The sequence below is a fragment of the Micromys minutus genome, assembly GCF_963924665.1.
Source record: "Micromys minutus genome assembly, chromosome: 24".
Lineage (NCBI taxonomy): Eukaryota > Metazoa > Chordata > Mammalia > Rodentia > Muridae > Micromys > Micromys minutus.
The window spans coordinates 19,414,749-19,439,069 of NC_137959.1; the positions used below are offsets into that span (position 1 = coordinate 19,414,749).

At 44.7% G+C, this 24,321-nt stretch overlaps 2 protein-coding genes across 3 annotated transcripts in view; both read right to left on the minus strand.

Annotated features, from left to right (window-relative positions):
* Positions 1-1,996: 1,996 nt before the first annotated feature.
* Positions 1,997-14,393, minus strand: CFAP20 (cilia and flagella associated protein 20). The gene is made up of 6 exons (XM_080936897.1): positions 14,133-14,393; positions 5,617-5,696; positions 4,375-4,486; positions 3,664-3,852; positions 2,737-2,847; positions 1,997-2,302 (listed from the first exon to the last, which is right to left on the minus strand). Exons 1-6 carry the CDS (start codon positions 14,214-14,216, stop codon positions 2,297-2,299), a joined length of 582 nt encoding a protein of 193 aa, XP_080793023.1. The 5' UTR covers positions 14,217-14,393; the 3' UTR covers positions 1,997-2,296.
* Positions 14,394-22,132: 7,739 nt separating this feature from the next.
* The window catches only part of CSNK2A2 (casein kinase 2 alpha 2), a 38,948-nt gene continuing 36,759 nt past the window's right edge, over positions 22,133-24,321 (minus strand). For both annotated transcript variants that reach the window (XM_080936828.1, XM_080936827.1), the window contains one exon: positions 22,133-22,560. The gene's annotated coding sequence lies outside the window, so the exon portion shown is untranslated. The remainder of the gene's footprint in view (positions 22,561-24,321) is intronic.

Consider the following 24,321-nt stretch of genomic DNA (forward strand, 5'->3'; position numbering starts at 1 on the left):
TGTATCCTGGCACCAAGAGCAGAAGAAAGCCAACCCCAGACTTCTTTGCTTCCACAAAAGCATCTTTCACTCCAACGCTGACTGAGACTGCAGCAAAGATTTCAGCACAGTGGCAGGCAGGAAGCCCTGTTGAGGTCACTGACCACCCCACTCCCACCTTATTTCAGGGATTTCTTCTGTAAAGAGAACAGGCACATGGCATCTTAAAAAAGAGAGAGCGATCGAGACTAAGAATGCTGGCTAGCTGAAATGTCACCTGTGATAAACACCCGAGGGTCACTGAAGTGATGAACTACCAGGGATTCTCGAGACAGAGTAATGGCTCTAGCTGGCTTGGTAGACCAAAAAGGAAGGTCATAGAATTAACAGGTGTGCCTGGACCTTTCAACTCTGGGTAGAAAAGGGACATAGTGACAGTCACATAAGATAGAAATGGAGTATCCCTCCCTCCCTGACCTCAGAGATACTTACTCAGAACATCTTGGAGGCTGAATATATTGGCAAAGGGTGTTCCTGACTTTTACATTTTTTGGAAAGTAGAAACTATAATGAGATTATTTTAGAATCTGCTCTCACCTCCAACCAAAATCAAAATGGCTCAGGGAATGACACCCAATCCAGAGGAATGGAGAACAGTGTCTGGCACTGTTCCTTTTAATGATTTGGACATTATATTATAGAAATATTACCTTCAAAATGGGTTAGCTTTAAAAAGTAGACAAATTGCCAGAAGCTAGCCTGCCCCCAAGGCAAGCAGCTGTTCCCATCCTCCAGAAAGCACGTCCACACTCTGATGTACAGAGTGCTCTGGTCTGAGACAGTGAGCTAGCTCAGCAGGTGACCAGGGAGAGCTCAGCCCAGCCTGACCAACTGAGTTCCACCCACTGAGCTCATGGTGGAAAAACCAACTCCCAAAAAAACAGTCCTGTAAGGGCCACATGAATGTTAAGTCATGCACACTTATGTGCAATATAATTAATGGAGGTGGGAGTCCATGTTCAAGACAAGGTTTCTTCTTACAGTTCTGGCACGCAATCTGTAGACCATGCTGGCCTTGAACTCAGAGACCTGGCTGTAACTTTAAAAAACATGGCACTTGCTGCCAAGCCTGACTACTTAAATCCCAGGACTCACAGTGAGGAAGAACTGACTCCTGAAAGTTGTCTTCTGACTTCCACCGTCCCATAAATAATAAACGCAATTTTTAAAAAATGTATTTTGTCAGGCCGGAGAGATGGCTCAGCGGTTAAGAGCACCAATTGCTCTTCCCAAAGTCCTGAGTTCAAATCCCAGCAACCACATGGTGGCTCACGACCATCTGTAATGAGATCTGGTGCCTTCTGGTGTGTCTGAAGACAGCTACAGTGTACTTATATATAATAAATAAATAAATCTTTTAAAAAATGTATTTTGTCAGGGTTGGTGGCCCATACCTTTAATCCCAGCACTGGGATGGCAGAGGCAAGCTAATCTGTGAGTCCCAGGCTAATCTGATCTATTGAGTTCCTGGCAGTCAGGGCTATGTAGGGAGACCTTTTCTCAAACAAACAAAGCCATCATCTCAGGGCCGTTCCACAGGGATCTGACAAGTCCTTAATCTGAGGACTAGCTCCAGAGGGAGAATCCAACTGAGAACCGCGGAGAGGGCTATAAGGACGCCTTCAAAGGTGTGTAAGAATAATTTAGGTTAAATGTTACTGTGTCAAACTGAACTTACAACCCACCCTCCTAGTAAGGCGACTCTCCCAGTGACATCCTGGCTACTTTCTATTAGCTCATCTGAAGGTGTTCTGTTCAGTGCACAGGCCTGTCCTGCGCTGACGGTTGTGCTGTCATAGCAAAAGGAACAAGCAACATAGTCATATAAAACAGTAGAGATAAATTTACAAACCAAGAATATAGCATTTTATTCATTTTCAGATGATGTGTATTACACAACATATACATATATTTAAATATATAAAAGAAAGAATATACGAAGAAATATTGGTCTGAATCTGCCTTGTAGGACGTCTTTAATTCTTCCATTTGTTGAGCGTGTCTCTCACATGCCAGGGCAGGCAGCACAGGAAACCCCAGCACGTGTGTGTCACTCAAGGCTCTGCTTTTCTCCACTGAACGTAGAATGCAAGGAACACAACTATGGCATGGTCACTGGTGTCCACGACAAGGACACAGTAGTCAGTGAGAGCCATAGCACAGTGGATTATTTAAATGTTTTTGCATGGTCTCCATGTAGTTTCCTTTTTAAACTAAGACTCACGTCCAGAGTCTGTCTCCCTTAGTTGCTGTCCGATTATTGCTGAAGGAGAAAAGTAGAAATGAACAATCAGTTGCAGCTATTAGATAACTGAAGGTCAGTCCCACCAGTCCTCTGCTTCTGATGACACCCGAGCGGACCCTGGACCATGGGGACACAAGCGTGGCTGGAGCAAGCACACACACAGCACGTCCACAGTTGCACGCTGCTTGCTCACTAGCCTTTAAGGCCGACAAAGGATCATACGGAGAGCATTCCTCCAAAAAGAACTGTGAACAAGAAACAGAAAGCCACTGAGGTGGCATCAGGAATGGAACAGTCCACAGCTCACCCCTGACTTGGCGCTGCCATGATGGAAGGACTAAGGCAATGGTGAACCTCCAGTGCCAACCAAGCCAGGCCAGCTTCTGGTCAGGATGTCATAGGCCATAGCTCCCCATGTCCACCCCTGACTTCCTTAAAGAAGAGGGTCTTACTTTGGCCTTGTTCTGAACTGGTAGATACAGTTTGAACTCTGCTGGCAGCTCATCTTCTGAGTAGAGTCTGTCTGAGAAGTAAACCCTTCGGATACGACAGTTTGCATGGATCTGTGGAGACAAGACTCACTTTGACAGGCTAAATATAACTGTTTCCTCTTCTGCTGATTCTCTCACAAGCCCTGGCATGGTACTCAAAAAACTTCATTTCTATCAGCAAACTGGCATTGCCATGGAGTGGATTCAAACAGTAGTGGGATTGAGGGGACGGGGAGATGGCTCATTGGTTAAGGTAACTTGCTCTTGCAGAGAGAAGACTCAATTTCAGTTCCCAGAATATACACAATGGCTTACAATTATCTGCCACTTCAGTTCTAGGGGATCTGACACCTATTCTGACTTCTTCAAGTACCAGGCACACATGTGGTATACATACATACATGCAAAATATTCATATACAAAATATTCTGTCATTCCCCCCCCCAAGGGCTGGAGAGTTGATTCAGTGCTCAGAGCACTTATTGGTCTTGTTAAGGATCCAGATTCAGTTCCAAGGATCCTCACAGTAGGTGAAAACCATCCCTAACTCCTGTAGATAGTTTCTCGGTATCCAATAGCCTTTTCTGGCTTTCTAGAGCACCAGACATGAATATGGTGCAAAGATGTACTTGTAGGCAGAACACTCACATATACAAATCTAAAAAAAAAAAATTTGAGGGAAAAAAAAAAGGATTTTGCTTGTAGACTTTACCTTATATTTGAGTAGACTCTGATTATTTTCTGGACCTTTCTTTTGAGACCAAAACTTCCTAAACAATACCTTGGGAACTTCGCCTAGAAGCCCCCACATTGTTCTGCTACATGGGCCATGAGCCAGCCAAAGTGTCCTAAAGCCCCCAGTACAGGACTCTGTGGAAGGTGCACTACCTGCACTCTCAGGGTCTCGATGTAGTTTGTGCCGTATGCCCGCCGGGTGAAATCAGACAAGTTGAACTGAATCTGGTTCCAGCCATCATCCAGCCGCATGGGCATGGTGCAGATGAAGGGCTTGACTCGAGTGGTACTCTGGTAGTTACTTGCTCGAAACCTCCGACGAACGTTTTTGTCATCTAGTACCTGCAACACCCAGAGGAGGGCCACGCTAGTTCCATGTTCTCAGGCTCAGAAAAGCTGTTAAGACAAGAACCTGAGCCTCCACAGCCTGATTCCCAATGCCAAACCCTAGGGAGAATAAACAGGCCAGAGACAGGTCACAACTGGTGACAGATGGCCCGGAAGCAGCAAGTTTATATTATTTGTTGTCAAGACAACAGCAGCTGCTATGACATATGACACAGCTTGCAGGCTCTCAGACTATAGAATGATTTCATATTTCTTTCCACCAAAAGCTCAAACATAATAAAACAGAAATAATCATTCAATATTAAATATTTCCTCCCCAGATTGACCTTTTAATATTTAAGCTTTGAACTTCCATAGCTATTGGCTTGATTTTCTGGATTCTATTTCTTTAAAAACCCCCACAATAAAACCTTGGTTTGGAACACTCTAACAAGAGCGGCGCTGAACTTTAGCAGAGGCAGCAAAGGGCACACACCAAAGGGGAACATGCAGCCTGAGGTCACGGTCTACACTCACCTGTACTTCAAAGGTAAAATACTTCTTCAAGTTTTTGATGATCATGACAAGGAAAGGCAGTTTAATCCCCAGTGTCTTCTTAGGGTCCGCAGGACACGTGATGTATGTGGTGCTGTCAGCAGAAACACCAGGGAATGGATTATTTGTCTTTTTTCCTTTGTGGTGTGTACAATACCAGAGTTTAATCCCTAGGACCCACATGGTAGGAGAAAACTCTGACCTCCAAACACAGATCATGGCTTGAGTACCATTCTGTGTTCCCCATATTCATATTCAAAATAAGTAAACTAGTTAAAATGTCAAGTGTGGTGATGTGCAGGACTGCTAGAGGCCAGGAGATCAAGGGCACCTTGGGCAATATATCTAAAAAAACAAAAACAAAAAACCTAAACTAGCTGGGTGTGGTAGCTCACATCTTTAATCCCCAACTTGGGAGGCAGAGGCAGGCAGATCTCTGGGAGACCACCGTGGTCTACAGGACTACATGGTGAGTTCAAGGACAGCTGGAGGTATATAGTGAGACCTATCTTGAGAAAAACCAAAACCAAAGAAACAAGCAAACAAAAAACCCAAACCCACTTAAACAACAGCTTGAGACCAATACTAAAGTATCTGAAAAACAAAGCTTGGGATGCTCTTCCAATAAGGAAGACTTGGGTTCTTGTCTACGGTAAATATAAAAGGATAGATCTGGTTCTTGCTCTCTCTTGCCCTCCTCTCTCTTGCTCTCCCCCACTTGCCTCTCTTCCCTTTCCCTTCCCCCTCTCTTTCCACATGCTCATGGCTGGCCCTTACTCCTCTCTCTCTCTCTCTGCCTCTACTACCCTCTTAACTCCCCCATGACCTGAATGAACTCTATTCTGTTATATATTTAAAAAAAGACAGATTAGAAAAAAACAAACAAGGAAGCAAACAAACAAACAAAACTGCAGTATTGAAAACCACAGTGGCCACAACTGGGTGATCAGAGCAAGCACTCCATACTCTGGCTCAATAGTAATGCTCAGCTAACTGTTTTCTATGCTGGGCATGGACCCAAGTGCTGTATTTACTCTGCACTAACCCTGCAGGAAAACATGCCCATTTTGCAGACAAGGAAACTAAAGCTGGAGATCAAGTAAGTTGCCTGGGGTGAGCTGTAAGTAGCATAGGGGATCCACAGACAGCCTGACTCTGCAGTCTGTTAATACTGAAGGGAACTGCCCTCCTGGTGGAGAATGTCTAACAGAGATGATAACCTACCTGACATTTGTCCCTTCAATCTCTAGCACCAGGGACTGGATGTCATTGTCAGTGATTCTTTTAATGTGGCCATTCCGTACCTAAAAGGTGAAAATCCATCAGTGTTGCAGACTTTCTGAAGGTTCAATGAATCCATACAATTGACACACAAGTTGGCAACATGTCAAAGCCTGTGTACCTGCCATTTGAAATAAATTCCTTCCTGATTCAGATTCAGCTAAATCTACTCTCATATTTCAGAAATATGCCACATCATTCTGTGTTTCTCAAAGAAACCAAAACTCCAAAGTTACTACACCATAGCTTCTTTGTCCATAAAGATTAATATACTACTGTCAGCTGGGCAAGATGGTGCTTGCCTTTGATCCCAGCACTCCAGACGCAGAGACAGGTGGATCACTGTGAGGTCGAGGCTGGTCTTGTCTATACAGTTGAGTTAACACACTAAGGCTATGTAGAAAGACCCTGTCTCAAACAAGGAAAGTAGCAAAGGAAGGAGAGTAGTATTCCCAAGCCTCATCTGCTGGTGTACACTTCAACTCTAACTACTAGTAAGCTAAAGTAGAAGACTGCTATGAGTTACAGGGTAGCCTGGGCTACACAGAGACCTTGTCTCAAAGAAAGTGTGTGTGTTCCTTGAGTTTACTCCTAGTTTATCCTTACTTTCTTTTATATAGTTTTATACTTTTCTCAAGTATAAGTTCATGTCTTTCCCATATCATGTATAGTCATTTTCAGCCAAGTGACTTCTCCATTTTTTGATTTACTTTCTTGATTTATATTCTCTAGACAGCACAATTTAGCACTTTCTACATATACAGATATACATAATACATAGAATATGAGGATCCCTCATTAAATATAAATTCCTTTTCTCAAACAAACATTTCTGAGCACTAAATCCAAAGCTGCTAATATGCACAAGAGACATAGGGCTGAATGTTTTAATATGGAAAAGATCAGTCAGGTATGGGAGAGGCTATAGGAGAAAGAAAACATGCCTTCTGGGTACTAAAAAACAAACAATGGCAGTGCTGAGCCAGGCACTGGTACTGCACACCTTTATTCCTAGCTCTCGGGAGGCAGAAGCAGGCAAACTTTGTGAGTTCGAGGCCAGTCTGATCTACAGAGAGAGTTCCAGGACAGCCAGGGCTACACAGAGAAACCCTTTCTCAAAAAAAAAAAAAAAAAAAAAAAAAAAGAGGGGAAAGGGGAGTAGAGTTGGCCACATAATCAATGACTCAACCTAGCAGACTAAAGCTCCTTGTTCTTGTCCATTAATCAGCCTAGTGATTACAATTTTATTTTCTATTAGATTTGCATATAGGGAGAGGGCGCTGTGGGTCTGACAATACTTTTTCAACAAAGACTATAAAAATACTGCCCTGTGCTTTACCATCAGTCTCTGTATGATTTATCAGTGAGTGCAATCTAAATCTACCCCCACTGTGTGTGGTGCTCCCAGGTGACATCTGTGAGGCTCGGCCAAGAATAGACTAAATGCCACCCATCCTTCAAATCCTCTCCAGCACTTAGTTGTGTGTAAGGCATAAGCTAAGTGTTCAAATATGTGCTGACTCTGGAATCTGTCACCCTAAGAGCTGGCACATCTCAATAGGTTCAAGGAGAGTTTTGAACATTCCTGGATAACATATCGACTGTAGACTATTATAGGAAGCAGGAGATCATGGGAGCGTCAGAAAGCACATGAAACTAGTGGCATGAAGAATGCTTCTTACAAAACACCCTTTGGTGCCATTTTCAGGCACAGAATGCTGGGTTAGATGGGCCTCTCATCTCTGCCAATGGGGAGCAGTTCTTGGGTTGTCAAGACACAAATGTCACATTGAAATGCTTCTCAAACAAAGCTGGCCATATTCAATGCCCTTCTGCTCTGAATTCTGGGCTACTTTCCAACAGAGATTAAGAGCACAAAGGCTCAAGTCTGTGTCGAACATGCCAGCACTGCCCACCTCCTTCCCCAATACTTCCAAGCAAAGTAGCAAGATTTCTTCTGTATTTCCTGTGGAAAATCAGGAAGAATCTGTCAAGAAGTTATTTCCAAATAGTGTGGTATAGCACACTGATAAGAGCTGGGAGTATTCCAACAAAGTACTATATTAATTTATAACATACACTAAAGTTATGCCCAACAACACACACATTCCTTCTAAAAATAGCAGCTACAAGGGCAGCGGGATCCAATGGACTAAGAAGGAATTAGGCTCTCAAATCTACTATTGCTAAAAAGCAACATGTTGCTATTTATCCAACATTGTTTCAAATCATGGCCTCAGTCCTAACACTTCCGAAAATCTCTGCATCCAGAGTCAACAAACTGTCTTCCCAGCTCAGAAAGCGCAGCCAAATCTCATTGGGAGAAGTGGCCTTCTGCCCCCTTTCTGAGTTTACAGCTTGCAAATCTTACCCACAAAGTCCTTACAAAGGGAACAATGGCTTCCAAAGCATGTAGAAGCCAACAGAGGGAGCTAGAACGCACTCTAGGCCCCTCCTCATCCAGAGACAAGCTAGCCTGATTTGTTAGTGAATTACCATTTCCCCCTTATAAGGCCCCTTTCAAAGGGCTGGAAATACAAATTCGCAGGAAAAATAGAGTGGGGTTCAGATAGTGATTGGGGATGTGAGCATTCAAGGACAGGAGACTTCCCAAAGCCTCTTCTCAAGGCTCTGAAAGAAAGGAGTGGATCTTGGGGCAGGGTTTCCACCCCATCCCCTCTAGAAATGACTACATTAAATCACACAGACTGAGCCCAGCTGTGATAGCACATGGGTGTAAACACGTTTTGAGGCTGTCGTGGTATATATAGCAAATACCAGGTTAGCCAGTGCTATATAGTAATCCTGTCTCCAACAAAAACAAAACAAAACAAATGCAGGCTGTCACTGGCTTTCAGGAAGTAACCCCATCCTCTGGGAAGCTTCTCAAAAACACATGTGGTAAGATGTATGTCCCCAGAAAATATCAACTTCCTTTCCTCAGCTCAGAGTTCATTAGGCAGGCCTGCCTTTGGATGAAGAAAAAATGCATTCTCTGGCATTTAGTGCTCAAGGTAAAAACCGGTTTCACTTTACTTCTTCCTCTAATTAGCTTATGACTTATCTATTATTATTTAATTAGTTCATGATCTATGCTAGCAGAGTATGGCTTATGAACTTTTTTTGCTTTACTATCCTTTCACTAATAATTAAAATTGTAGGCTGAAGAGATGGCTTAGCGATTAAGAGAACTTGCTGCTTTGGCAGAGGACCCAGGTCTCTACCACTCATTTGGGGCTCCTAATCATGTTACTACAGTTCTGGGGAGCTGATGTGCTCTTCCAACCTCTGTAGGAACCAACTCTTACTTGGTAAGCATAAATATAACCAGATGTACGCACAGGACTAAACTCCTCTCTCTCTCTCTCTCTCTCTCTCTCTCTCTCTCTCTCTCTCTCACACACACACACACACACACACACCCTTCAGTCTTTAGAGTCAGTGTGCTGGAGATGCACCTCTGGATGTCCACTATGTGCTTCCAGAGAAGTTTCATGAGAAAAGACCCACCCTAAATCTAGGTGGTATCAAACCATTTTCTGTTCTGACTCCATTATTCAATAAAAAGGAGAAAAGATGGGGGCTGGAGAGATGGCTCAGTGATTAAAAGCACTGGCCCAGCACCCACATGTCAGTTCACAACTGTGTGCAACTCTAGTTTCAGGGGATCTGACACCCTCACACAGATATACATGCAGGCAAAACACCAAATGGACATAACCAATGGACAATAGCACATAAAGAGACCAATGGACATAAAATAAAGATAAATAAAACGTTTTAAAAGTAAAAAAGTAAGGTACAATTAGTGTCAAAATTCTCCGCTGATCCTGGTCTCCACAGGTGTGGAGTCCCAGATGCCTGTCCCTGCTACAATGACCTTGGCCACACCTTTCTCCCTACTTCTACTCTCTCCTCCTCAGACTAAGCCAAAAACAATCTTTCTTACCTTAAGTTGTTCTGCCACAGCAATAAAAATAACAAAATTAATATCAGCATGCAAAGTAACAGGTTTAGCAGGCACAGTGGCTGGCTGCACTTAGGAGACAGTTTGGGGCTACCTTAGGCTTTCTAACTCCAGATCAGCCTGGGCCACATTGTTAAGATCGAAGTTTGGGTCCTCAGCACCCACATAAAAGGTGGGCAAGGCAATGTACTGCCTATAACCCCAGCACTGTGAGGTGGGGATGGTCAGACAGGCAGATCTGGGTTCAATAGCTAGCCAGCTTACGTCTCCCTCCAGCCTCCACAAGCAAGCACGTCAGCACATACACTCCACAGACATGCACTAACACACACTACTATCCTTAAGCACTCAAAAAAGGAAAAAATGAATGGAATTCATAGTGACATATGTAAATGACATTGTAATCTTATTCATCCCTGTGAACCCGTCATCCTAACATGAAGTATGTGGGGGTTTTTGAACCCGCTTTAGAGATGAGAATGACCCTCAGTATTACAGACACCAGAGGAGTAAACCTTAAGCTCATCTCACAGTCATTCTCCCAGGGTTTTCTTGGTTGCTGGGCAACTAATAAAGAACACTGATTTTTTCCCCCCTTCTCAGTGTAAGCCCCAGGGAGGAGGGTCAAGATGAGGGAAAAATAATACTACAGGGATAGGGAGGAAGCTGGCCAATCTCCACAATTCTACAGAGTGATTCAAAAATAACACATTAGCTGTACCATTCCCATTCTGCCTTCCTCCCCCCACTTTCGTTTTCTGGCTCCACTCACTCATTCTGCAGCTGAACCTTCAGCCATCTGGCATGTCCTCTTAATGACACATGTCCCAATTTACATTAAGCCGCTAAAGTTGTCCACTGCAGCAGGAAAGTATCTGCCTAGGGCCAGGGGCCTGGCTCCAAGTCAGCAAACAGGGAGAGGGAGCCCTCTGTGGGAAACTGTGGTCAAAGCTCAGGCTCAAGGGACCTTGGACTGCTCTCCATTTGCAGAACTCTTTAGAACTACTTACACAGACAACTCCAGACATATGCACATGATGCCTTTAGTTAACCTGGGTACCATAGTGTGTCTTTCTTTCTCTTCCTTCCTTTCTCTCTTGCACTTTCTCCCTCTTTTCTTTTGAGACCTGGTTCCTCTGTGTAACCCTGGTTGTCCTAGAACTCGCTCTGTAGACCACGATGGCTTCAAACTCACAGAGGTCCCTCTGCCTGCTGGGATTAAAGGCATGTACTAGCAGCACTTTGCTCCGTGTTGCTTGCAAGGGCACAAGTAAATGGAACTCATTGTTTTCATCCTGTTACAGTAAAACTTATTACTCATAAAATAAGACTGAATCTGGGAAAGTGAAAATTATTTTACTTTTTTTATCCAAATTTACTCAGTTCCATTCATGGAGGCCAGGTAGATTTAGCACACATCAACAAGGCTTATCAATTAAAAGTCGGGGTCTAGGGCCTGCAAAGTAGATAAACCTATTGCAGCCAAGTCTGATGTCCTGAGTTCAATGCTTGGACCCACATGGTAAAAGGAAAGAATTGACTCCTACAGCTTGTCCTTTGACTTCCATTGGCACAGCCAAGAACATGTGCACACACTTGCACGGACACTAAACAAAAATGAAGTGACTTTTTTTTTTTTAAACTCTGGAGAGAGACTTTATTCTTCCTTAAAATCAGAAACGGGGACCCAGTCATCTTGACTACTTAACGAAAACAAAAGACTGTGATAGTCACATTCCATATAGAAACATCAGCAGCTGGGAAGAATGAGAGGACAGGATTCACAAATCAGTCTGATGGGCTCCTAGTAACAACACAAGCCAGTTTCATGGACTCCAGTGCAGTAGCAGAGGACTGAAGCCCATGCAGTACGCAGGATGAGGAACAGTACCTCACTAAGTCACCCAGGTTAGTCACCCTAGGACTTGCTATATTCACCAGGCCAGACTCAAACTCACAGGGACTCTCTGCCCTTGTCTTCTGAGTGTTGGGATTAAAGCTATACCCACCCAGCCCTAAGATTCTTACTTACGATAGTCAGATCTGTTGGTTGCGCAAGTTAAGAAACATTAAAGAGCCTGTTGATTTTTTTCTAAGCTTTTGGTCTGAAAACCAAAGATCTGTCTCGGATCTTAACTAAGTCCCAGTGTGACAAGGAGGATGCAGAGGCTGGGAGCTGATAAACTGAGCCTGCAGGGTCAAGGCAAGCATCAGAGGTACTGCTTTCTCTGTACTGTGAGCCAAAGACCAAGGAAGATGTGGGTGGACTTGGGGTGAAGGCCAGGACCAACAAGTGGAGGTTTTAAGTTGCAGAGAGCTTCATAGCCGCCTTCAGGTAGCAGGAGTCTGTTTCTAAGGAGGGACCAGTGAGTGAGTCTGGACAACTAGTTAGGCAGATGCCAGCCATCTGCCAGGGCCTCAGCGCCTCAGTGCCACAATAGAGGTTTGGGAGAGAATCATCTTAATTTCAGAAGCCTAAGCAGATGCTATACCTCATCTTTCAAGATTGCTTTTCATAGAAACCAAAGAGGCACTGTCTCTACGCACAAATACTTAAGTCAGAATAGTAAATATATGTTATCAAAATAAACAGTCCTCACAGTCAGTGTGCAGTACCTATTGGCAAAGGGCCAGGCCACATGTAGGTAATACAGGCAGCCCCAACAACCTCTACCCTACGGCCAGACTCTGATCTTGTTACAGCTCTGCCTTATTTCCCAGGAAAAGGGCATTTCCCCCCTCGATTCTGTATCTTTATACAATGGATGTCACTCAGGTATTGCTCAATAAATCATTGATAAACATGACTAAACTATATTCCCACTTACGGAGAACTTTGTAACTTAGCTGAGGAAAGGTCTGAACATAGCAGAGCTGATGAGGATTAGACCCAAACTTCCCCTCTTGCCTCAACTGGAGAAAACCTCTCCTTAAACACTAGTCTGTCAAATCCAAACAAGAGTTGGAAACACGTAATTAATTTCTTTCTTTGCCAAAATGTCTGTTTAATTTGCTCCATGTAACTCTGTTCTAACAATGTTTCTTATGTGTTTATGTCATCAGGGTACCATTGGACCTTTAGAGGCGTTGTTAAGGGACACGGCGCACCATGGTTACTCTGCTTTCATATGCCATGTGTAAACATGTTGACTAGTCAAAAAGTCGGGCTTGAAAAAAAAAACACACCACAGATCAAAACCAGGGGGTAAATGACGGAAGCTTTGACATTTCTCTCCCATCTCAAAACAGCATGTTCTCCAGACCTGTTCTGACTTCAGACAGCTCAGTTCCCGAGTTCAAGTAGCACACATGCCTGCTCTCTGTGCCCTCTGGCTGTTCTCAATAGCAAGGCTGGTGAGCATCCTCCTCCTTACAGTGTCAAGTGGACTTACTCCGGGTCCTCTTTGCAGAGGTCTAACTTGAGAGCCCCTGAACAAACACTCAGGAGAATAGGGGGAAAGCTAAGGGTCGGCTTCCTATGTGGCACTCCTGACGTAACTCTAGCTATGGATCTGAAAGAGTTGGTCAGACTGCTCACGGACCAAAGGCCAGATCTTGTTGAGCTCTCAATTGTCTTGGCCAAATGACACATTACTTCCAACAGGCTTTTCTCAAAGCTGTCCTCAGAAAACACGACTGCCTAGCAGTGACAAGCAGAAGACAACCCAGGTACTCTGTCAACCACCGTGTGCCTCAAAGCCCTCCTCTGAATTAGGAAAGACACTACTGTTGTAGTTCTGCTACCAATAAACGTGACTTATTCCACCCATTCTATGTACATCTCTATTATTACCACCTCTCTCCATCTTCCCTGCCAAGGGAAGAACTAAAGATATTTATTCCCTAAACTAAATCACCTGGCTTCCTCAACAGAGTGCCTACTTTATATTTAAAAAAAAAAAAAAAAAGATCCAGCTGACTACCCCGAGAATCTTCATGAGAAGGGAAACGCCAAGGCATTTCAGCTAGCTCTTAACATCTCCAAAAGCGGACAGGGAAGGCCACCATCTCATGTGGCAAACGAAAATACCATCCTTTCTAGAGGACGGCTGGATAAAAAAATACGGAGGCTTGACACTGGGTCTGCATTTACGGCTCTCTAGAAGCCTCTAACAATCACCTTTTTGCAGTTTTCCCAACGGAGAAACGAGGAACAGTGCGGACTCTAAGTTACAGAGAGTTCGCAGCAAGTTCCAAAGGTTAGGCTGTCGGCGGTCAGTGAAATGGACGGAGCTAATGAATGAGACCAGAACATGTCTGGCTTGGCCGGTGCTCAGGATGCTGGGAGTGGGGGGAAAAGGCCCTCCGTCTAGAGGGCAGCACAATGCCTGGTATCAGCGAACACATGCATATCTTTCATCAAAGTACTATGCGTTTCAAGCCAGGCTGTGGGTACTCTGCACCCATTCTACTGACCGGGAACCGGAGGCTCAGTAGCCACACCAGTAAGTGGGAGGAGAGGCTGGTGAATTGGCCCCGCCCCACCGCTCACCTTTTTGTCCCAGATCTGCAGGGGCTTGCTGCCGATGCTGTAGAGGATGGAGAGGAAGCCGCTCTGGAACGTGTTCTTGAACATCTCGCCAGCCACGGCCCCACAGCTGCCCTAGGCCCGGGACTGGAAATCGGCACCGAGCGGCGAAAGAGAACGGGTGCCGCCGGTCCGAAGGAAGGACGCTGAGCCACTGACGGCGGGAAGCGGCGGCGCGACGCGGATCCGCAAGCCTCGGTAAACACCGAGCCAACCCAGCACCGAAACCACAGCAACTGCCGCCCGCGCTGCGAAGCCTGAGAGGAGGCGGAGCGCCGCCGCGGCCCGCCACGGATCCCTCCGCACGATTAGGCCCGCCTCCCGGAGGCGCTTCGCCCAGTCCTACCGCAGAAAGAGCGGCTTCCGGTTCCTTCTGCCCTTAGGCCCGCCTCTTCCTGCCCCTTCGGGAGCGGAACTCGGTTGCCAAGGGACTATTCCCGCCCCTCCCCACTGCAGCCCGGACATGGTTCAGAACAGCGGAAGGAGACTTTAAGTTTACCACACGTGTTTACAGTGCCTGCGTGGTGTCATGGGAACCGGGAGGCGTGTGGAGGGGTGGGGTCACGCCAGACACCTCCCCGAAGGGCGGGACGAGTGACGAAGGTGGCTTTGTGTCTACGACAGATAAACATTATCCCCGGTGTGTTGAGACTGACTTCAGTCCTAGCACCGGATTTAATCCCAGCAGACGCAGAAAGATCTCTGAATTTGAGGCCAGCCTGAACAGCCAGAACTCAGACACCCTGTCTCAAAAAACAAATGTGGGTTGGCTCAGGAGAACAGGAGACAAGAACGTGTAAACTAATGAACCAGTATTGAATGCACTATTTACATCAACACCTTTATTTATCAAGTCACGGTGAGTGAGATGCTGTGAAAGCAATACTCTGGAGGAAATTTATCTCTTTAAATGCATTGATTCGAAAGCAAAAAAAGCCTGAATATTAAGATATAAGCAAAAATTAATAAAAATGAAACACAATTGGACTAATCGAGTTGAACCAATAGCTTTTTTTTTTAAGTGTCAATACCTGGAATATTGTAGGAAAGGCATAGCTATATATGTCAAGTAGAAGGAAATGCCAAATGTGGAAGACTTCCGCCAGTTGCCTAGCATCTTCTTAAATGGTGTTCCATCTAGGCTTGTGTTCTGGCACATGAAAAGAGTTTGAAGCAAAGGCGATCGATGGTGATTTCAACACTGCATATACTCACCACTTGGCATCTTAGAGAAAGTAAATTATATCTAGAAATAATTCACCAGTACAAAGTCTGGAAATAGGAAACAGAATGACTAAAAGAAAATTAAGGTAATAACTGAGCCCCTTAGAAGGTCTGAGCCCTGTGTTTTTTTCTGATTAATGTAACATAGATTATCGAGGAGACTATAAAAAAATAACACTTCAATCATTCATAATATCACTGTTCAGAAATAATTGTATGCCTCTGTATATTGTCCCCATCCCTACCCGCTCTGTCCTTATCTGCCCTCATACCGTTACATACTAATGTGTGCAGATAGCCTCAGAAGCTGTATTTGTCCTAAAACAGACAAGGACTGAGCACAGTATCCAACACTGTGGTTACATAGATCCATCCTTTGGACCAGTGTGTGTGGAATCCATCACTGTCCTTCTAGCTGGGCATCTACATTTATTCCTCCCCTCCTCCAGGAATGACCATCTTTATACATCTTCCCCTTAAAAACCCGGATGAGTATGTTTGGCTTGCATGTCTGCTCCAGAGTTACTAGATCTGAATATATATGTTCTATTGGACCGAATGGCTTTTGCAAATCATGTAGCCATTTACATTCCCACAGACAGTGTGTATGTATAGTGACCATTCCTATTAGTCTACTTTCTAAAAACTACAGGTCTGAAATATGTACGTGTTGGTTTGGTTTATTTTTTTGTTTTCTGACTACTAATATGCTGGCTTATCTTTTTATAGGCCCTTAAAATTAATTTAAAGTCACTTAGTTCTATGTTTTTATATACTTGTATGGGTGCTTTTCCTGCATGGATTTCTGTGCACCTCCCATGTGTCTGGTGCCTGTAGAGGACAGAAGAGGGCCAGCTTCGAGTTAGAGTTGTGAGCTGCCTTTTGGGAGCTAGGAATCGAATCCTGGTTTTACTGGAAGAGCAGCCAGTGCTCGTAACCAGTGAGCCATTTCTCCCTCCCCTCTTCACAGGTATTTAAATTGCTTTTATTTTGGTCTGGCAAGAGGGTTTCCTTGGTAAAGACACCTGTCACAAAGGTCTGACTCACATGACAGGTGAGTAACTGCTGAAGTTGTTCTCTGAGCTTCCTGCACGTGCCTCTCTGTCTCTCTTACACACACACACACACACACACACACACACACACACACACACAGAGAGAGAGAGAGAGAGAGAGAGAGAGAGAGAGAGAGAGAGAGAGAGAGAGAAACTATTTTTTAATCGCTTGTTTGTGTTTTTATCCAAGTCTCCACTGAGGCTCTCTATCCTTTATAGATCTTTGAGACCTAGCATTCGCTGCAGAAGCATCTGTCACTGATGTGACATCGACTGCCTTGCTTTCCTCTTTAGGCTTCTGTCAGTGGCACATATGAAATCTCCTTTTCAAGACCACTTCTGTGTCTAATAAAGTTTCCATATATACATGTGTCTCTCTCTTTCTGAGCTCTTTCTTCTAATCTCCTGTTTAAAGTGCTTATACAAAATGCCCGATGCATGCCATTAATCCCAGCACTCTGGAGGCAGAGGCAGACAAGAGTTCTGAGTTTGAGGCCAGCTTGTTCGACGCAGTGAGTTCCAGGACAGCCAGGGCTACACTGAGAAACCCAAAGGGAAAGAGAAAGCAGTTTTTCTACCAATACAGCCCACATTCATATTAGTGTTGTGATGTGCCCTAATATGAAACATGGCAAACATTTTCAATTTTTCCAAATTCATGGATTCTTCTTTTTCCCACCCTTTATTCCCCCCGTCCCTGGTTTCACCCCCTATCACTAGATAGGAGATAAAGGATTGGGGGCAGAGAGGGGAGTGTTCCTGAATCTAATTTTTTTGTTTTTTCTTTAAGTACAGCTACTAGCAAGCCACACCAATCCCTGATTGATCACCAACCACCAACCCTGCTTCTTGGGGCCCTAGCGTTTGTATACCCTCTGAGAATCTCTGCAGCTAGCAAACCATGCCTCTGCTAGAGCAAGAGGAAATCATAGTCCGCTGCTGTGGTCAGTCTACTAAAGCAGCCCCACATCCCCACACCTGAGATTAAAAAGAAAGCACATTCTTGTAATACTCTGTTTTTTAAAGATACCAAAATTCCAGAATTGTCAATACACTAGTTTGTCTAATATTCATGGGGTTTTATTTTTCTGTCCAGATTTTACAATGAATTTATTGCTCAGTTTTGATTATGATTAGATTGTTATAATTTTAACAAAAGTATCTTGCTGAGCTTGAGGGTGCAGACCTTTTACATCAGCACTCTGGAGGCAGAGGTAGGCAGATCTCTGAGTTTGAGGCCAGCCTAGTCCTACGGAGTAAGTTCCAGGACAACCAGGACTACACAGACCCGTCTCCAAAGGGAAAAATAATAAAATAAAGTTTAAAACAGACAAAAAAATCCACTTACTCTCATACTTTCTATGGCTGCCATGACAAATGACACTGTCTTAGGATTTAACTGCTGTGAACAGACACCATAACCAAGGCAACTCTTTTTTTTTTTTTTTTTTTTTTAAGAATTACTTCTTTCATGCATGTGAGTGCACTGCTGCTGTCTTCAGACACACCAGAAGGCACTGGATCTCATTACAGATAGTTGTGAGCCACCATGTGGTTGCTGGGAATTGAACTCAGGACCTCTGGAAGAGCAGACAGTGCTCTTAACTGCTGAGCCATCTCTCCAGCTCAACAATAGATGTTTAACACTTCCAATTTATGAGTTTAAAGTTCGGTTTGTTGGTATTTGAGTGGTTTGGGGGACTTTGGTCAGGTTTTTCATTAGCTGCTGTGCTTGTGAAGTAAAACAGATTACATAGACTACGTCTGAAACGTCTAAGGTGATGTGATTAAGCATGTAAGCAATGTTTACAGCATTTAGTAGTTGTAGGGAGAAGAGAAAGCCCAGGATGAATGAAGTCCTGTGTGGACGTGCGCTGTTGACATAGACACCACCAAGTCAAGAACCCCAGAGCTTCAAACCCACGGAGGAATGGCAAAGCCGCCCTCTGGTCCAAGTGTAGATATCAACAGTGTGTGCAAAAACTGTCCATCATAGCTTTCTTCCCTAGATATTTACAGCCTGAACACTGCTCCTCCACAGAGACCATTTCTACCAACATTAGCTAACCCTGTGTCTTTGATTCAGCTGTATACCATAAGGCCACTTCCTTGTTTGTCTGCAATGACTCCAAGCACATCCCTTCTCAACTGTGTGTAATATGCATGCTGAGCTTCGAGGTGCTGTGGTTTCTCCTGCAGAGAGCCCGTCCATCCAATCCCAGCTCTCTGTCTCTGTCATTTCTTCATTTCCTCAACACCCCAGTCAGGTCCAAGTCCCTGGAGCCATGCGTGGCCATGGCAACCGATGAACTAATTAAAGGTTTATTTGCTGTCTGTTTCTCAGAACAGGATCTAACTATGTACCTGAGGCTGGCCTCAAACCCTAAATCTTGCATCAGCTAACTTCATTTGAGAACAATAGCTGTGTACCACCTTGCCCTATATCACCCATTAAGTTTTTGTTGTTGGTTTTTTGTTTGGTCTTTTTGTTGTTGTTTTTAAGACAGGGTTTCTCTACATAGAACAGACTGGCCTCAAATTCATAGAATTCCACCCGCCTCTGTCTCCTTAGTGCTGGGATTAAAGATATGTGCCACCACATCCGACACCCATAATGTTTTAAATTTATTGACCCATGAAAGCTTAAACAAAGGTGTTAGTGTCACCTGGTTTGTAGCTATAAGACAATTATAATTGATCATAATGGCAGTTATAATAGAGGGCTGAGGACATGACCCAGTTGGTAGAGTGCTTTCCACCCATGGATAAGGACTTGAGTTTGATCCCTAAAATTCACATTAAAAAAAAAAGTTGGGTTTTAGTGGGACACACATGTAATTCTAGTGGGGTGATGGAGATGGGAGGTTTACAGGCCTTGGGTTTGCAGGCCAGCCAGTTTAGCCAAATAAGGAAGCTGTAGGTTCAGTGAGAAAACCTGTGACAAAATTAAGGTGGAAATGGCTCAGTGGTTAAGAGCACTGACTGCTCTTCCAGAGGTCCTGAGTTCAATTCCCAGCACATGGTGGCTCACAACCATGTGTAATGGGATCTGATGCCCTCTTCTGGTGTTTCTGAAGACAGCTACAGTATACTCATATCCATAAAATAAATAAATCTTAAAAAAAAAAGGTGGAGAGTTCCCGAGGAAGACCCTGTACAGTGACCTCCACACTACACAGATGTGTACATACATGTGTGTGCATACCTATACACACAAACTGGGTTGGGTTTTAAATGTACAGATTTAATAACAAAGGCATAACTTAAAGCACCAATGACTTTAAGGTCTTGGTTATCAGCTAATGGCCAGGGAACAGGAGGTATTTAGGTCAACCCAGGCTTGGGAGCCACCAGGAGGTACTACACACTATCCTGCAGAGTGTAACCCCCCAACCTGACCGGCCCCCTTTCTCTGGCACAGCAGTGAGATGAACAGCCAGAACAAAACTATGGGAGTGTCCTGAACATTGAAAGCGTTCTGCTGGAGGTGAAGGACAGGGACCTGGGCCACAGCAGAGGCTCCTAGAGTGAAGGTCAAGCGGAACTCTGCTTGGTCTCTGCATGTGATGCTTTTTAAAAATACTTCTAAGTTTACTATCGGGAAGATGAACTTTTGATAACTTCACATTTATGCTACACTGCCCCCAAAAGGATGTCATAACACCTTAGAGTTATACTTTACTCAGACAACTGTGATCTGCTTTGCACTCTCCCTAAACAACATCATTCAGGATGCAGTCTTTTGAGTCTGGCTTCTTAGAAAAATGTATGCGAGATACATCTTTTGTTAACAGCCCTGGAAACTGCATTCTGGGAAGAGTGGTCTGTCCTCTCCACCTTCTGGCCCTCTGACCATGTCTGCCCCCAATCCCGACCCAAGTCCATCATGCATGCACAAGCTGAACTATACCCCTTTAAAAAGTAATTTTTATCCTACATACACCCCAGCTACAAATCTGGAGCAAATGGACTCATTTAGCAATTCTGAAAAACTAGAAACAGCCTAGAGTCTCTGAAGGAATTGCTTTAACTGTGTATGACACAGTAGACAGTGGGACACTGTGCAGCCATGGAAACAGATGAGGTAGATGTATACATGCTGACTCAGAGAAGTTTACTGTCAACTGGACACATTGTAGAAAGAGAATACCGTTTTTTTACACTTGCATCCATGAAAGTCATTGTAAAATTTAGATGATAATAAGGGTTTATAGAAACAAATGAAAAAAAAAAAAAAAAAAAACCAGATCAAACTGATGGCTTGGAGGGGCTTTAACTATTAACTCTTGATAACATTTGAACTTTTTTTTACTACAAGCAGTCAGAAAAGACATTCAGGACTTATGGAGATGCAAGGGTTCTCTGACAACCTGTGTGTGTTGTGGATGGGCTATGCCACTGGTTCTTGGGTTAGCAGGCTCCAGGTGCTCTTCTCAATACCAAAGTGAAAACTCCCCCTTCTCTTCCCTCCTCACCCTCCCCTACCCTTCCCTCTTCTTCCCTTCCCTTCTCCCTTCCCTCTTTTCCTTTCCTGCCACCCACAAAACCCAAGAGTATCTGGATAGGCCTGGGATCTCTGAAAGTAAGACTTCCACACTGTATGGAAGGAGAGCTAGGGCTAAAAAGCAGAAAAAGCCCAAGGACTAAGCAAGCCTTCCTAGTTCTGTATGAGCACTGCTGGATCGCCACACTTGTCTGTCCCGCAGACACCTCCCACTTCTGCACAGGGCCCTAACTGTACACAGTGTGTGGAGATAGCACATGAGCTACTGAAGCTGAACTTTCTAGAGCCTTGAACTGGAAAGGCTCCCTGGAGACAACTTGAGAACAGTAAGCCAGCCAGTGGTAGGGTTAGAAACCAAGGCAAGGTGCTTGTAGCCCATTGGCTTTTTGGTCTATGGTCATTGGTCTAGAGGGTACTTGCTGGTGTCCACTGTGGTAGGGTGTGTTAAGTTCTCACACCTGGTGAGCTGACTGGATCTGGTAGGGGCCCTATTTCCTTCCCACATAATCACTTTAATACTGTGAGTGTTCACACTCTGATTCACATGGCATTCAGAACAAGTGGCAGATGAGTACAGGGCAAGTGGACCTTGTGAGGAACAAGCTGACAGTTCAACCTTTTTGCTGTAAATTGGCTGTTTCCTGTTAACAGCTTCCACTGCAGACTCTGTATGTATGTATGTATGTATGACTGCTCTCCTCTATCTTTCCTGGGAGTACTAGGGCAGGATGAGAAGTGTCTTTGGACTTGATCCCCTCCCTCCCATTGGTTAGCAGATTCAACCTGCCCCCAGGACTGAGGCTTTCTTCAGAAGGGAGTAGGCTTAACTGAACAATACAAAACGTTGAGGTATGAGCAGAGAAACTGCAAAGGGTGGCTTATAGCATCCCCCTGAAGTCACTATGGGGGCATTTATCCCCCTCCAATACTGAGCTACTTCTCCTTTGCTGAGGGTGGACACACAATGGGGATTGCAGTCATAACACGGCCCAGCTTTCCCAGCCTATGCAGCAAGCCGATGTTCACTCCATGCCTGACAACATGCCATCCTGGTCCTGCTTCCCTCCAGTGAGAACTTGGCACCAATGCACTGGTGACTCAGTCCTCTCTGTCCACAGGTCTTGGTCAATGGCCCCTTCCACACTGAATACGCTCCATCCACTTCTTTTAAAACGTTTTATTCAATAATATATATACTTTTAAAATAATATGTAACTGCCCATCATGCCACACACTGTCCCCATTCCATCTGTGGAGTCTGTGGTCAGCTAGTCCTTGGGGTTTGCTGAAATAACAGGCTGCCATGGGATGGGTCAAGGGCACGGGGAGCAACAGTAACCAACAACCATTTTTGCATACCCTTCACATTTCCCATGCTTTCTGGGTCAGGAGGAAGTCAACAGGAAGCCAAAGGCATGTGAACCTTTTACATTCGGAAGTGAGGTCTGATTTACGGTGGTGGGCTGCCCTTCGGGTGGTCTAGTTCCTGTTCGCCAAGCCTGCCACCATTTTGTGTCTGCTCTCGGGACGTGATCTCGCTACACGCGTTAAGACGTTTTGATTTGGTTCTTGTTCTGCTTATGGAAAAGTGGGAGGAACCGCAACAGACCTGGGGAGAGGGGAAAGAGGGCATTAATCAATCTGAGCCAGTGAGGCAGGCCACCTGGGACAGGGTGCAAGCTTGTCTTCTCCACAGCACGAGCATGAGCCCAGGCCTTGAAGTATCCTCTTCCTGCTCTTTGGCCCCAACAGAGGCAGCCATCGGCCTGGCCTTCTGAAACTCTGGCCACATGTCACAAATCTATTCTGCCCTGTCCTTCAAGTGTAGGTGTTTAGGCAGATGCCTTGTGGCCATCCTGCAAGCCAGACAATAGTTCCAGCCCCACAGTTCCTCAGAATTTAGTTTAGGAATCAGATGACTTGGTATTTACTCAGGGAAAAGGACCACAACCATTGTAGGGCAGCAAGTGGGTTCAAATTTTCAACCCTGCTCTGCAAACAACTAATCTGTCTGGCATGACCTCCTTCCATACCTATCATGTTAAAGCAGGTGGTTGAGAGGCCAGTGACTAGAGTTTGACCACAATGTAGAAAGCACTTGGCATCTAGTAAGCTGTCTCAGTCACTTAGGGAAAGGGTTCTTTCTACTGCTTAAAGGCAACAAAGGGTTGCCCATGTCTATTAGGAAATTACATTGCCTCCAAGCTCTTTAGCTGTTGTCCAAGGGTCCAATCAAGGAGGATCAGTTAGAGAAAAACAAAAACAAAAACAAAAAAAACCCATACATACATGTAAGACTTGTACCAACAGCCAAGTGACAGCAGGCCCACGTTCACATGTGTGTTCCAAGTAGTGGTGGAGAGGGACTTTTACAAATGGCTGAGTCTTGGGCCCAAGGATAAAGGAACAAGCCAGCTCTAAGAAGCAGGGGTCTAGAAATCACACCTCAGCTACCACAGGTCTTCAAAGCTCCAAGTTTATGCCCCCCTCTTCCCCCATTAAATACAAGCTAAGATCCAAATCAACTGTGTATCTCCTAGTTGTGAAAGCCAGGAATTGCCAACATACATTTTATTTAGGAAAACATGATTTGACAAGGCACCACATCAGTCGTCCAGGGCTACGCCGAGGAACTGAGTTTGTAGTGTTCCTTTGGAAAAAGACCACAGGCAGTTTTGTTCCCCCCTGCAAACAGAAGGCTCCTTGGTTCTTGAAGATTATCCAAACTTGTCACTGGATATCAAGAGTCTGTCCCCAATTCATGATTTACAGCAAGAAGAGCCACCAAGTGGAAAAACTGTTAATTTATTGATTCAAAGTTTGTTTTTGTCTTTTTAAAAATCCCCAATACATGCAGTTCAGGGTCAAGTGTCACATTTGTAGTACATTGTTGGTTGACACAAAAGTTTGAGTCTGCTGTATAATCCAACCTTGCCAGGCTCTACAACCAAGACCACCCACACTGCAAAAGCAAACACTCTTTTCCACACGATGGGGCTTATTTTTTAAACACTTCAGTTTTAATTTATTGACCTTCTTGACAAACTCAGGCTCTTGTGTGCTCAAGAGACCTGCTTGCTTTTGCTTTCTGCAACCACCTCTCCCCAGCTCTTATCTAGTAACCTTGCAGGCAGGAGAGATTGCCCTTCCCTGTGGGTGTCTGGGAATCTGACCTGGTGTTAACAGAAACAGTTAACTGGGCTCCTATATTTATCTCGATGCGCATACAAACTTTATCCTTCCTGTCCCCCAAGTAGCTCTGCTAACATGCTCCTGGAGAACCTAGGTTGTTTCCCCCAGGACCTTGGCAACCTCTCAAGAGCCACTGGACCAAAGCAGGGGCAGTGTCCTCTCCAGGGCTTTGCAGCAG